Source organism: Haplochromis burtoni, unplaced genomic scaffold (genome assembly GCF_018398535.1).
Source record: "Haplochromis burtoni strain Fernald_Lab_line unplaced genomic scaffold, NCSU_Asbu1 Contig_12, whole genome shotgun sequence".
NCBI lineage: Eukaryota > Metazoa > Chordata > Actinopteri > Cichliformes > Cichlidae > Haplochromis > Haplochromis burtoni.
Genome location: NW_024582373.1, coordinates 4,175,059 through 4,188,295, shown reverse-complemented (window position 1 = coordinate 4,188,295; position 13,237 = coordinate 4,175,059). Strand labels below are relative to the sequence as shown.

General features: G+C 41.1%; 2 protein-coding genes across 23 annotated transcripts in view; both read right to left on the bottom strand.

Moving 5' to 3' along the window:
• The window catches only part of dst (dystonin), a 102,076-nt gene that overhangs the window by 46,996 nt on the left and 41,843 nt on the right, over nucleotides 1-13,237 (bottom strand). For all 22 annotated transcript variants that reach the window (XM_042215614.1, XM_042215600.1, XM_042215620.1 and 19 more), the window contains 21 exons: nucleotides 13,098-13,226; nucleotides 12,910-12,987; nucleotides 12,642-12,803; nucleotides 12,288-12,392; nucleotides 11,981-12,076; nucleotides 11,771-11,896; nucleotides 11,531-11,683; nucleotides 11,284-11,438; nucleotides 11,049-11,175; nucleotides 10,698-10,881; nucleotides 9,935-10,092; nucleotides 9,666-9,844; nucleotides 9,429-9,567; nucleotides 9,150-9,343; nucleotides 8,874-9,036; nucleotides 8,713-8,796; nucleotides 8,389-8,496; nucleotides 8,199-8,297; nucleotides 1,884-2,030; nucleotides 622-710; nucleotides 432-540 (listed from right to left, as the gene is read on the bottom strand). In XM_042215614.1, coding sequence (XP_042071548.1) covers nucleotides 432-540; nucleotides 622-710; nucleotides 1,884-2,030; nucleotides 8,199-8,297; nucleotides 8,389-8,496; nucleotides 8,713-8,796; nucleotides 8,874-9,036; nucleotides 9,150-9,343; nucleotides 9,429-9,567; nucleotides 9,666-9,844; nucleotides 9,935-10,092; nucleotides 10,698-10,881; nucleotides 11,049-11,175; nucleotides 11,284-11,438; nucleotides 11,531-11,683; nucleotides 11,771-11,896; nucleotides 11,981-12,076; nucleotides 12,288-12,392; nucleotides 12,642-12,803; nucleotides 12,910-12,987; nucleotides 13,098-13,226 — 2,784 coding nt within the window. The remainder of the gene's footprint in view (nucleotides 1-431; nucleotides 541-621; nucleotides 711-1,883; nucleotides 2,031-8,198; nucleotides 8,298-8,388; nucleotides 8,497-8,712; nucleotides 8,797-8,873; nucleotides 9,037-9,149; nucleotides 9,344-9,428; nucleotides 9,568-9,665; nucleotides 9,845-9,934; nucleotides 10,093-10,697; nucleotides 10,882-11,048; nucleotides 11,176-11,283; nucleotides 11,439-11,530; nucleotides 11,684-11,770; nucleotides 11,897-11,980; nucleotides 12,077-12,287; nucleotides 12,393-12,641; nucleotides 12,804-12,909; nucleotides 12,988-13,097; nucleotides 13,227-13,237) is intronic.
• On the bottom strand, nucleotides 2,026-8,188 carry LOC121812756 (desmoplakin-like). Its single transcript, XM_042215675.1, has 2 exons — nucleotides 4,556-8,188; nucleotides 2,026-4,385 (listed from the first exon to the last, which is right to left on the bottom strand). The coding sequence occupies exons 1-2, from the start codon at nucleotides 7,493-7,495 to the stop codon at nucleotides 2,385-2,387; spliced, it is 4,941 nt and encodes a 1,646-aa protein (XP_042071609.1). The 5' UTR covers nucleotides 7,496-8,188; the 3' UTR covers nucleotides 2,026-2,384.

Sequence of the window (13,237 nt, the reverse complement as noted above, 5' to 3'; positions counted from 1 at the left end):
GCAAGACTGCAACGGGGTTGCAACAGGAGGGTGATGGAGAGTACATTTAAAGCTATCATGCATCTGGAATATAAGCATTCAGCATCTTGCAAAAAGAGTGTCATTAGTCACACAGCACACTGTAAAGTTATATATCTGCTATCCTGTTGAGCTCTTAAAGAGAGCTTAAGCACACTGAAAGAAGTGAAATATCAGACCACAGCTTGGTGCAATTAGCATGTTTACAGCATACTCAGGTTTGACTGGTTTCAGCCATACTAAGTTTCTGTTCCTAAGGAGCCAGTCTAAGAGAAAGTGCGACAGAATTTGGCAAACACTGTACTAGAGAAAAGAGGATAATGGTTAGACATGCAATCGAACATCAGGGGGCACTGTTTTCCAACACATTATAGGGCACGCTCCATTAATAAACACGAAGCCTATAATCCAACCTCATCTGCAGAGGGAGTCTGATCTGAACACTGCTGGGAGAGTTCATTGTAGGCCTGAGTGAGAGACTGCAGCTGCTCTTGGGCCTTCTTTCTTTCCTCTTCTGTCATTCTGTAAAGACAAAAAAATATTAAGGATGAAGCCCCGACCATTACCAGTCAGTCTTTTACGAGTCCAGGTAAGGAGGCTTACTTGTCACTGTGTTTGTTTAGCATCGTTTGTGTGGACCTCAGCGCTTCTGCAATTTGTTCTTTTTTAGTGACGAGTTCCTCCACTGACACCTAGAACATCAAACAGCAACAACATGCATATCACCATGTTAGAGTCAATGATGCATAGTGACTTTTATGGTAGTTTTACTTTACAATTGCAACAAAAAAACAAGATAATCCTCAAAAATGCACACACACACACACAGAGACACACAAATACTTTTTACAGACTAAATTAAAATTTTCATGATTCATTATTTACATGAAGCATACTGCACACAACAACTTTGCAATAAATATTAGCAATGGAAACCTACATAACATTTTAGTGTTTCTCCCAAAGAGGACTTGACTGATTTACACAGTCTTTAATGAGGCTATAATTTTAACACTGTTATTTCTGATAGCACTGTGCACATTGTGCTTTATTCTGTTTTACATAAGGGGCATGATATCAGAAACATAATAAGGGGAAGGGGAAGGTGATTTTGACATAATTTGACAAAATAAAGTCTAATTATGTTACACTGTAATTACTGAATTGTGATTTTACTTTACAGATATTTATTTAAGTTTATGAAAGTATTACTACAGAAATGCAAAGGTCCACTACTAACATCAAAAGATATATAAGAAGTCAGTGATCTCATTAGCAAATGACATGTAATGAAAATCTAAACTTCTTTAATTCACACATTTATTTTATTTTCTATTCTTTTATGTTGGGCAGATTTAATTATGGACCCCGTGATCATAAACTGCCTCTCACCACTATTTAGCCATGATTTAATTCCTTTTGCAATATAATGAACACATCAGGGATAGTTTTATATAAATTTCATGTAACCTTAAGGTGAATAATATCAGTTTTGGGCCACATGTTAAAATATTTCAATAACCCGTGAGACTGACGTCATTTATTATTCAGTGAAGTGCATTAAATATGGGTGCTTGTGCAACATATGTATTTGTTTTTATTATGAATAAAATGAAATAAGTATTTCATATTATCTTTGTAGGTCTTTGTAAGTGCATTAATTAAATCCATGAGCTTCACAACATATATGGATAAAATGAATCAGGAAGTAAACAGTTTGTTTTATTAGAAATCAAACGCTGTGACAGCAAAGGGTGGTGGGATAATTTTGATTGGAGTGTTTTTGTCATTAAAAAAATTCATATATAAACAAAGGTTAGCAATAAAAAAAAACAGGACACACCAGGAACATACACATTATTTACCTGCGGCTTATTAGAAGCATCTGTGTTGGCATTACTATCTTTCAGAGCATCCCCACCATTGCTCACGGTCTGTTTCACATTGGACATCCACTGCAATAGTTTGTTAACCTTATCACCATTCTCTCTCTTCTCCTCATCAACAGATCTCTAGAATTAAAATAGATGGACTTTTAACAAAATTGTTAACTTTGCTACAAAAATAAACCAAAACACAGGAAGAGAGCTGTCAAAATCCATTCATGATCAGGTTAAAATCAGCAAAAACCAAAAGAAGAAAACACAAGAAAGCTTTGGACAACCATGTACTGAAAAACTGTTTTGGTCAGAGCTGAAGAAGAATCAGCAGCACTGAAACACAAATATTTTTTACCAGTTTAGCAATGCGAGGCTTCATTGGTAATACCACAAGAGGCATCTTTGTTCATCAAAAGGTCAAAGATAACGAGAAAAGACTTTAAATCCACCCCACCAAAGGCTAATGCTATAATAACTGACAGGTTTTTATTTATATGCCCAAACATAATGAAATGTTGACTTTGGTCCAAAACCGTGGGATTTCATAGCTTCCAGTAACCTTAACCCGGTGTGGCAGTCGTACACGCTTCTCTCCAGAGCCTCTTTGAATGTAATTCTTCTCTTGGTCCTTGGACAGGTGAGGCTTTTGGTGTGGAACTTCTCGTCTTTGAGTACAGTGGCGGTAACTTTATCAACGAGTCCGCTCTGAACGACTTCTTCAAGTGAGATTCTGTCGTGGGTGTCAGGTTTTATCAATCCTCCAGTCAGGAGCTGGAATTCAATACAACGGAAACCGGCGTCTTTTGGGAGGAGATTTTCCTGAACAGCCTGGGAAACAGACAAAGTCTTTGCGGTCTTGGGATGAATGAAGCCATTAAGTGCTTGGTCAAACTGCAGAAGCTGCTGACTCAGTGCTTCATCCAAAAGACCTCTTTTGAGAGCCTCGGTGAGGGTAACTCTCTCTCCACATGACGGGTCACAAATACCTCCAGTGCAGGCCTGGGCCTCTAACAGCCGCAAAGCAGTAGGTCTGTCAGTAAAGCCCTGTTGAAAACCCTGAAAAACCGAAAGCCTTTTCTTCTGAGTGACATCCCAAAGTCCAGCAATGGGGCTGTTAACATCTTCCACAACAACCATTCTTGAAAATATCATGTCTGCGATCTCAGTGATACTAAGAAGACCTCTGCGATAGCTCTCAAGCTCAGACGATTCCAGGAATCTCTGACTTAGAGCCGACTCAAGGCAAAGCTGTCGGCCACCTTTGACATCAGTAATGACGTGAAGTGGGGTTCCACTGGGGTCAGCTGTGGACTTCTCCTGCCATTCACTCTCCTGCTGTGACAGAAACAGATATGTCTTCTTGTCAATGTGTTTCCCCTTGAATGCTTCATAGGCTGACATCTCAGTGCCACAGTTGCTGTTGACAACTGACACCCTATGAGAGCTGGCAGGAGATGTGCTTGTTAGGTGCCTCTGACCGAACGGAAAGAGAAACACTCCACCACTGATGTCGTACAAGCATGCCTTCAGTATGTCAGAGTAGTATGCTTTCTGTCCAGTGTCAGGGTTGTGATAACCTTTGGGGTTACTGACTGGATCATAGAGACTCTGTAGAGTCTCCTTGTTCAAAAGACCCTGATCTACAGCAATGTGAGCTGTTACCCTGACCCCAGTTGCTGGGTTTATCAGTCCTCCAGTAGCAACCTGGACCTCAAGGATCTTTTTGGCTTTGTATCTATCGAGAATTCTTTCCTCCATGGCCTGAAACACAGACAGCTTTTTGCCTTTAAAGATGTAGCCACTAATAGCTTTCTCAGCCTCCATCAGTCTGTCTTTCAGGCTCGGATCTATAATCCCCCTCTCCAATGCCTCGGCAGCTGAATGCGTTTGTCCGGTAGCCAGATCTGTAAGGCTTCCTGTTGCAGCCTGAGCCTCGAGAAACTCAAGGGCATATGTCTTTGCTAGGAAGCCCTTCTCAGCAGCTTCCAGGAAGGATATCTTTTTCTTGCTCGACTCCACATAAATTCCAGCAATAGCAGCTGGTTTGCCGATGTACTCTTCATCTGAGGGCCTAAATTTGACAATATTTTGAATGCTTACACCCCCTTTGAGGTCTGGGAGCTTTTGGGGAGTTGAATATGTCACGCTCTGCTGTCCATCGCGGTCTGTTATACTACTCTCTGATGCGCTTTGGTACATTTTTGTCTTGCTGACATTAGTTTCGTGCAGCTGTTTGTCTTTAAGTCCCAACAGAGCCATGTATCCCTGTGCTGTCACAGAGCTTTGGAAATCAGTGTTAACGTGGCTCTTGTAAGTCACACTTTGCACATCTTTCTTGAGAAAAGTGGGAGTTTGATAAGGGGAGCTATCCAACATTGAGTTTGTTGTTGAATCCTGCTGAAGGCTTTGACTGTGAATGATCTCCCTCTTATCTTGTCTGACATGTTTAATCACTTCAAGGGTGATTTTGTTCTCCGTTGTTGCCATCTGTAGATGTGACATTGGAAGAGCTATTAAGTTTTTACAGCTACAATTATTAATATCAACTAACAGAAAAAAACAACTACTGAAAGGAGCATACTGCATTTAAAAATACTGGATCTGTTAATAAATGCACTATTATGTTCCTGTAATGCAAAATTCAGCCTCGTGCGTACCTGTGAGGACTTTTTCACTGAGAGAATCTCTTCATCTCTCCTGCTTTTTGTATCTTGATTTGAGTGCACCATTTTCTGCATTATAGCGACATCTGCATTCATCAGATCAGCCTTGTTGTCTTTCACATACTGGAAACTGCACTGAGTCGCCTCTAATCCGAGTGTCGAAAGCTTCTCCTGAAGGCCTTTAACCTCTTTGACGTACAGCACTATTTGTTCCCGCAGAGATCTTGCCTCATTTTCTCTCATTGTGAGTTTCCACTCGCTGTCTTTCAACAGCTGTTGAAACTTTGTCCATTCACCCGTTTGCTCATTGCAAAGGCTTTGCATAGCACTGATTTTTGACTTGAGTTCGACTTTTTCTTCCTCGAGTTCGTCTATTTGAGATTTTGCTTTTGACAAGTCTCGCTCGAGCTTCGTTCTCTCTTGCTGCACTTTGTCCATTTTGATTTGAAGCTGTTGGTCCAGCTGTTGCTTTGAATCAGCTGTGCTCTGATGTTTTATCTGCTTCATGTCTTGCTTGAAATACTTATTCAGCATCTCTGCTAGTTCAGCGCTGTGCACTTTGGATTTCTCGCTGTCGTTTGTGAGCTCGGACTGCAGTAAAATGATTTTTCTCTCTATTTCAGTTTTCACTAGCAGCAACTGCCTGTCATAGCCCTCTCTCTGGAGTTCTAGTTTGCTCTTTAACTCCTCCAGCATTTTCTTACACTTATCCAGTTGTTCCTCCATCTGCTGGGACCTCAGCTGAAGCGCAGCGTTTTCTATTTGCTTTTGCTCGGCTTCCGATTGGGCGTGCTGAAGGTTTTCTCTCAGTTTTCTGACTTCAGATCCCAATAAGATGCTTTTCTCTAATGCCTCAGCTTTCTCCCTCTTTAAAAGTGTATTCTCATTTTGTAGGTTTGATCTGGATTTCTCAGAACTGAACATCATTTCTTTGATTGTTATTCTATTTTTCTGAAGCTCAGCCTCCAGCTGAATTAGTTTGGACTCTTTGACTTTTCTCTCTTGGGCCTCTTTCGCTAACTCGTCTTTTGTTCTTTGCAGTGAGGAGCTTAAATCTGAAAGTTTAGCGTTCAGGTTCTCGGCTTTCCTTTCCGTTTCTCTCTTCTCACTCTGAAGCGTGTAAAGTTCCTGCTTTACGTTTTCTGTCATTTTCTCCGAGGTGCTGGTTAACCCCTTAAAACTGTGCTTTTGTTTGAAAAGCTCATCTTCTAAAGCTTTGATTTTACTGAGATGCTTTTGATTCTCGGCACATTCCTTCTGCAGTTGTGCATTTTTAGCATTCAGCATCACTTTCAAATCATTGATTTCAGCTTTCTGTATGTGGACCTTTTGATTTGCCGAATTCTTGTCAGAAAGCACTGACATCAGCTCAGTTTTAAGAGAGGTTATTTCTTTCTCATAACTGGCAGTACTTGAACTGAGAACTTTGATTTTCTGCTGCAGTTCAGTCATTTTCTTTACCTCCTCACTGTAATCTTGCAGTTTAATTTGAAGCTCATGAGAGCTTTGCGATTTCTTATTCAGCTCCTCCTCGATAATTCTGACCTGTGATTTGGTGCCCTCTACTTGAGCCCTGAAGATTTTAATTTGCTGATCCTTGCTGTCAATTTCCATCATCGCCTGATCCAGTTTAGCTTTGATGTTCTTTAGATTTTCCTCCATCTCCAGATTGATCTGTTTCATCTCATCTACTCTCGCCTGCCACTGAGAAGCAGCTAATTCACTTTTTTGAAGTTCTGCTTCCAGATTTTTACACTTGCCCTGCAGCGCCTGCTCAGATTTTTTCATTAAGCTACTTTCTTCCTTTGCTGTTTGAACTTGCTGTTTCCAGCTGTCGATCTCTCTCCTTAAAGACCTGAGCTTTTGTTCTGAAAGTGACCTCTCTTTTTCCGTTGACTCCATCTGGATGTGAAGACCTTGAATATTACTCTCCGATGAGACATTCATCCTCGTCAGCTCACTGCATTTAAACTTCAGCTGATCTATTACTGACTGCTTGGAAGCCAGGTCTAATTCTAAGCTGTTAATCTTGTAACTATTTTCCTGTTCAATGGAGCTTTTTTTCTGCAGCTCTCCGTGGGCGATGTTCAGCTGCTCTTTAAGGCCTTCTATTTCAGTGCTGTGAAAAAACGTGTTTTGTTCCAGAGAGGACTTTGCTCTTTTGAGAGATCTGATTTCGTCTTGAAGCTCATTGATGGATTTCTTCATGTTCTGTGTTTCCTGCTGGAGTTCCTCTGATTTCTGTCTCATGCTAATCCTCTCAGCTTCCAAGTCCATCTGAAGTTTCTTCAGTCTGTTATTGCTGTCATCTAACAGCTTTTTATAACTCTGTGCTTTTTCTTCAGCCATGTCTGCTTTTCTCTGGACCAGGACCAGCTCCTCTAATTTCTGCTGCAGAACATCCACCATCGTGCTGTCATTTTCTCTGAATGCAGATGATCTCAGCTCACAGTCTCCTGCTGACTGGCTGTCAAAGGCCAAAGGCTGCTGAGCCACACTTTTAGCATGGATTTGGCTTTGCAGCTCATGAACAGTGGCAAAGTCTATTTCCTCCACATCTTTTTTTCTGTGAAGACTTTGGGTATTAATATCGTGGCCATCGTTTCTATCTTTTAAGAAATCGTCTAGCTTCTTCTGAGTCAAAGACCACGTGGCCTCTGACTGCTCGATTAACATTTTTGTGTGCTTTAATTCCTGCTCAATTACCATTTTGTCTTTAACTGCTATCTCTAATTTAGCATGATACTGATTCAGATCATGCTCGAGCTGGGATTTCTGACACTTTAGATCACCAATTGTCTTCTGCTGTGTTTCTATTTCTCCTTCCAACGTTTCCAACTGTTCTTGCCTCTCAGTCAGCAAAGCCTCCTGCTCCCAGACCCGCTGCTTAAGTTGACTAATCTCTATATCCTCTGTAGCTTTTTGGAGCTCCATGCTTTCTGTCCACCTTTCATTCTCTGCTCTTTCAAAAGCTTTTCTCTTCTATAATGGGAAAAAACACAAATCATCCACTGTAGACATTGTAAATTAGCGTCGTTAATAATAAAACAATCTCTCCATGAATTTCCTTAATGAGTTTTGTTTATAAAAGAAGAGATAGTTGTACTGTAAATGCCTAAAAACTGCAAACATACCATCAATATTTTAGGTTTGATTTTATTTCAGTTACAGTTTTATATGTCAAAACTAAGCTTTAGAACTAATGCACAGATTCCTGGAGAGACATTTAAAAGAGACATATAAGATCTACTGCAGCAGAATTAGAAAAAAGCTTTCTCATCCCAGCAAGTCAATATCTCCAGGAAGGAGCTACCATCCATGCAGACATGCACTGCTCCATTTCCTTTGCTTCTTTTGTACAATGAAGCAAACTCTCTTCCCTCACGAGGAGACCTCCATCTCGGATAATTGTCTTGGAGTGAGTCAAAAAGTCAAGGTAGACAAGTAGTGGAAGTGCTGTGAGCCACTAAAACAAGCTGATAAAAAAGAGAAGACCACCCAGGAAGCATGCCCATGTGCGACAATACAGCTACATTGGCATCAGGAAACAAATGGTGAACATATTGAAATTGAAAAAGTGCCACACGAATCCCTGTTACCACAGAAAGTTTTATGTGTTAAAGCAAGAATAACTCACCTCCTCGTCCTCAGTTCTCTTCAGCGTTTCGCTGGCAAACTTCACATACTGAGTCATCAGAGTCACCAGAGCAGTGTAGCGCGTTCGGAGATCCATAAACTGTAAACACAACCAAGTATATTACTGAGCAGGCACTGTTGTTCATACAGAACTCATTTCTTCTGCTGACAAAGCCAAAATAAAGTTTCACCTCCTGCTGAATGGCATCAGAAGAACTCTGCATCCTCCGTTTCTTGAGAGGAGATTTGTGCTGGGAGTCGACCATCGCTCTGAACGTCATCAGCTGAAGTTCATAATCCTAAAAAAGAATTTCACATGAATTGATGGTGAACTAGTTTTTGTTAGATTATTATTGCTCAGTCTCCTTTCACCAAATGTCAACAAAATGTGACTAACTGCTGCAATATTCAGAAAAAATATTCTGCAAAAGCCTGCAGACCTGATGCGTTACTGTTTAGATAACAGAACTGTAAAGTGGGGGTTAAACTAAATTAAAGACAACAAATGGCTTCACCTTAACAGCAGATGAGTACTGCTCTGAGTACTTTTGACATTCGTCGATACTGCTCTGTTTCTTCTCAATTTCAGCAACAAGGATCTGAAAAACACACATTTTAATACATTGTGTATCCATATAAATGTTTTTTGCTGTGAATAACTTCTGTGTTGTCCTACTTTTTGTTTGTTTAACAGCTCAGCCAGTGCCTTGCTATCCTCAGGCTTGTGTTCTTGGGCCTTCAGCTGTGCTGCCTCCATGTCTCTAACCCATTCATCAAGGCTACTATAGGAGTCTCTGTAGTGCTTCAAAGATTTGCTGATACCATCCAGGTCGCGGAGCCTGAAAATTGGTTGGATAAGCTTTTAGTGATCAATACATACACTGACTATTTTCTGCAAAAACAGCTGGTGTGCTTGATTTAATTCAGAATGAATAAATGAAAAAAGCCAAACCTGCTATCGATCTGCGAGTGGATGTTCTGCCACCTCTCACTCAACTGATCCGCCTTTTCTTTGTGCCAGTCGAGGTCAAAGTCGCGCTCGTTGTGCGCTTTAAACATGCGGTCACTGATGAGTCGCGCCTTCTGCAGCTCATCCTCCATGTCGTGGAATGACTCCTGTCTCTCATCAATCTCTGCCCGCCAGTGCTGTGTGCAGAAGCAGGAATGGTTAACAAGTGAAATCAAAACACTGGGTGTGTTGGTGAAATACTGAATCATGATGGTGTAACACCTTTAGTGTGGAAATGACATTTTCAATGGATTTGACATCAGGGTTCATGGCGTCTTCTTCGTAGAGTTTGGACTCATAGGCCTTAACAAGCGCCTCTGCACTCTGACTGTGTTTCACCACTAAACTCACAGTTTTTAATCTGCAATAGAAGAAAAAGGTCTTTAGTTCTAATATTCTTTTGTATTACAAACATACATATAAATGAATTACCTAATTACAATGAAGGGAAACTCTTACTTGTCCATATAAATGGAAGACATGGAGTACACTTGGCTCATGCTCTGAATGAGGACTGTGAGCTCAGATGAAAGCGTTGCCACAGACGGAGAACCCGCGGCCTGTCTGAGGAACAGCTCGCACTTCTCCTTCATGGCATCCAGATCCTCCTTCAGCTTATTCAGCTCTGCCGTCTTCCTCTGCGAGAGCAGATGAGGGCGTGGGGATGATTTAAACTGACAGCAACAGCGAAGTTCTCGAGTATCATAAATGAGTATTGCAATGTGTACCTCGTGCTCTGTGATACGCTGCAGACTCTGCTCCAGGTCATCTCTTTCCAGGGGTGAGCGTATTTGCCTGATCAGGTGTTCTTCATGGGCCTCCAGATGCATACGGAAGTTGCGTATTTCCGAGATGTAATGATTGTACACCGACTCCTCGTGTTCCTCTGTGTAACAGAAAAGGATCAAAGTCTATTAAAAATACTGACAGCTTGGTTGCATTTTTCTTTTTGAGAGTAATAAATATAAAACTTTGCGTTATTTTGAAAATCATCCAAAGGAAAATAATTTAAACCCCAAAATACTGCAGTTTAAACTGACTGCCTCTAGGTGGCACCCTTATTATGCTATAAGGTCAAGTAAGGTCTGATGCAATGGAGCTCAATCCACTGAACTTTGTATGCTGCTGAGGTGGAGTCAGTCCCAAAATGAGAAAATTATGACTAGTGCATTGAGAAAAAAACAATATTTTAAAAGGAAATGCAAATATTTTATACTGTATATGTGAATACTGCCCACGTGCATATGTATCAACACAGCGGAACAAATATTCTTCAAATTTTCCCAAAATTAAAATTCATGACTACACATAACACTTTAACGGCATATCAGTGCAGTATTTACATTCACAGCAAAATCAGAGTAATTCCAATAGGTATTAACTTAAGGCTTAAAAGGCTTAACAGCCATGTGTTTCCCTTTGCTGTGTTTTGTACAATGTACACAAGCTGCTCGTTGTTACGCAGAAGGGGAAGGGAGATTTGAGCCTTGCCTCTCTCTGCGGATCTGAGCAGTTCCTGGTAGTACTCCTTACACGCCGCCACGTCTCTCTCGAGCTGCGCGCAGTCCGCCATAGTGAATACCTTTGACTCCTCGCTGTCTTCCAGGAACTCATCAAAGTGGGACTGCAGGTTGCTCAAGACCTGCTGATGCTCACCTGGCAACATGGTCTTTATCTGGAGTGATGAGAGCAAAACAGTCAAACAAATAAAAACAAGTGTAAATAACACAAACTGGCATTTTCCTTAGAATGATCGTTATCAAACTGAAGCGTGATTATCACAAATGATCGTCAAAAGAAAAGCTCGACTGACTGCAGTCTGAAAAACAAACTCCGACATACTGAAGCCACATTCCAGTTGCGGATGGCTTGAATGTCAGCCATTAGATAATGCCAAGACACCACACTCTTCATGTTGACGTGGGAGTGGTGCCACAGTGCCAGGACGTTCTGATATAACTGCTCAGTTCTGCAGAAGCAAAGGTTATATTATTAATATTATTTGCTGCGTCAATGAAATTTGTGAAAAAGATTACTATAGGGGAACTGTAGGAAACTTAGCACCCTACCAACTCACCTTGAAACCATATCAACGGCCTCTTTGTTGGGTGGAGGGACAGTGAAGCAAACAGAGGGAACCATCGCCTCATTACCTGCTGGGTTGATGACTTTCCACTTAGCCCGGTGAGAGTTACTGGCCAGTACGCACTCGTCCTCTTTATAAATGGTAATCTGAAAGAGTTGACAAACCGTAACTGATTTACTATAAATGTTTTATATAAACCGAGATTAAATGTGGTGATTCACGGCACCAATAATAGTACCTCTATCTGACGATAATCACAGATCGCTTTAACAGGGATGGAGGATCTTAGTGGATTTTCAGGGTTTCTGGGCTTGAGCTGCACAATATTTTTAGCCCTGCCCACCAGCCCAGCCACAGTGCTGCGGTACTGAAGGAGCTGCTCTTTCTCGTCCTAAGGACACAGAAACCCACAAAAAAATGTGTTTTCTTCATTTCGCCTTTAAATGCACACACACTTCATATCTTTCTGTCATTTTACCATGGACTCCTGAATGAGATCCTCCAGTCTGTGTAGGCTACTTGTTCGATCACAGCTGTACTTTCTTTGAATCGAATCCTGCAAATTTTTCAGGTAATCCATGGACTCTTTGGCATCACTGAAAAACTTCACAGTGAGGGAAAGAGAGTTGAATTAGATGTGGCAAACACTTTGCTGCATTCGCTGAAACAGTCCACGGCAGCAACTCACCTCAAAATAAATGGCATTCTCCTTGAGATGTTGTTCGACACATGAGCAGAGCTGTAAAATCCAGCTCCACTGGGTCTGCATTGCAGCTTTGTATGCCTTAAAAAGAAACCCCAACATTATTTTTTTCAGATTAAAAAAATACATACATATCTTGGCATCATAACTGGAAAATTACAAGTTGAATCAGGACTTTATAATCTTGTAATCGCTGTGAAAGATGAATGCAGGGTGGAGTCACTGCTGCTAGTCCAAAATTTGGATTCTTAATTGTCATATTGAGGATGCACAAAGAACACAAAGGGCTTACTTCAATAGTTAGCCTGGCTGGGTGGTTCTTGAGCATAAGGCGCTCTGCCTTGTCCTGCACAGACTTGATGGCTTCCTCCTTTTCATCCAGCTCCCTCATCAGGTCCTGTATTAAGACATTAAGCTGAGCATCACTGGCATTCTGCCACGGCATAAAACCAGTTAGTCCATCATCTAACAAAATCTCATATCCCGTCTCACTGATTTTAAGTTTAAAGCTAAACATTCAAGCCCCAGTTCCTTTTGATGCGAATGGTGCCTCATTAAATAAATGGAGCTATAACGTAAGCAAAAACTAGAAAGCCAAATCATTGTTGATGGAAGGTTTTACTAGCTTCAACAAGCAAAGACTTACAGCGTGGTAATCCCTTTTTTTGGAGATGTTAATGTTGCGATCGCTCCAGTCAAAGGCAACCTCCTCTTCCTCCTTCTCGTTCAGCCAGATGAGCTCTTGAGTTGCCTGTGATACAAAGTCATGCAGGCTCTCCAGGTGGCTTTGCCGCTCCCTGGATGAGCTCTGAAAGAGACGGGCGAGTCAGACAAAAACAAGCACGTAAGCAGTTGTAGTATTTATTGGAAAGCCATTCATAAATTCGGAATATTAAGCTCGACAAATCCCTCACCAAGAGTCGTTCATACTGCTTTTCCAGTTTGTTCAGTTTGTCTGAAAAGCTGAGCTTTAAAGGCATCGTCATCTGAATCTGAGAAAAGAAAAACATGTTTGTTTATTTATTTATTTATTTATTTTTTTGGGGGGGGGAGGTTTCTAACACAGCTAACAAAAATTTATGCAACTGCAAGAAATACTTACTTCACTTATTTTGGCTTCTTTAAGACTCATTTGGAATTCTTCGATCACTCTGTGTACATTTTTGTGGTTATCTAAATTCATTTTCACACTTGGCATATCAGATCCCCACTCTGAACGCTCCAGCTCCATCTTAACAACAG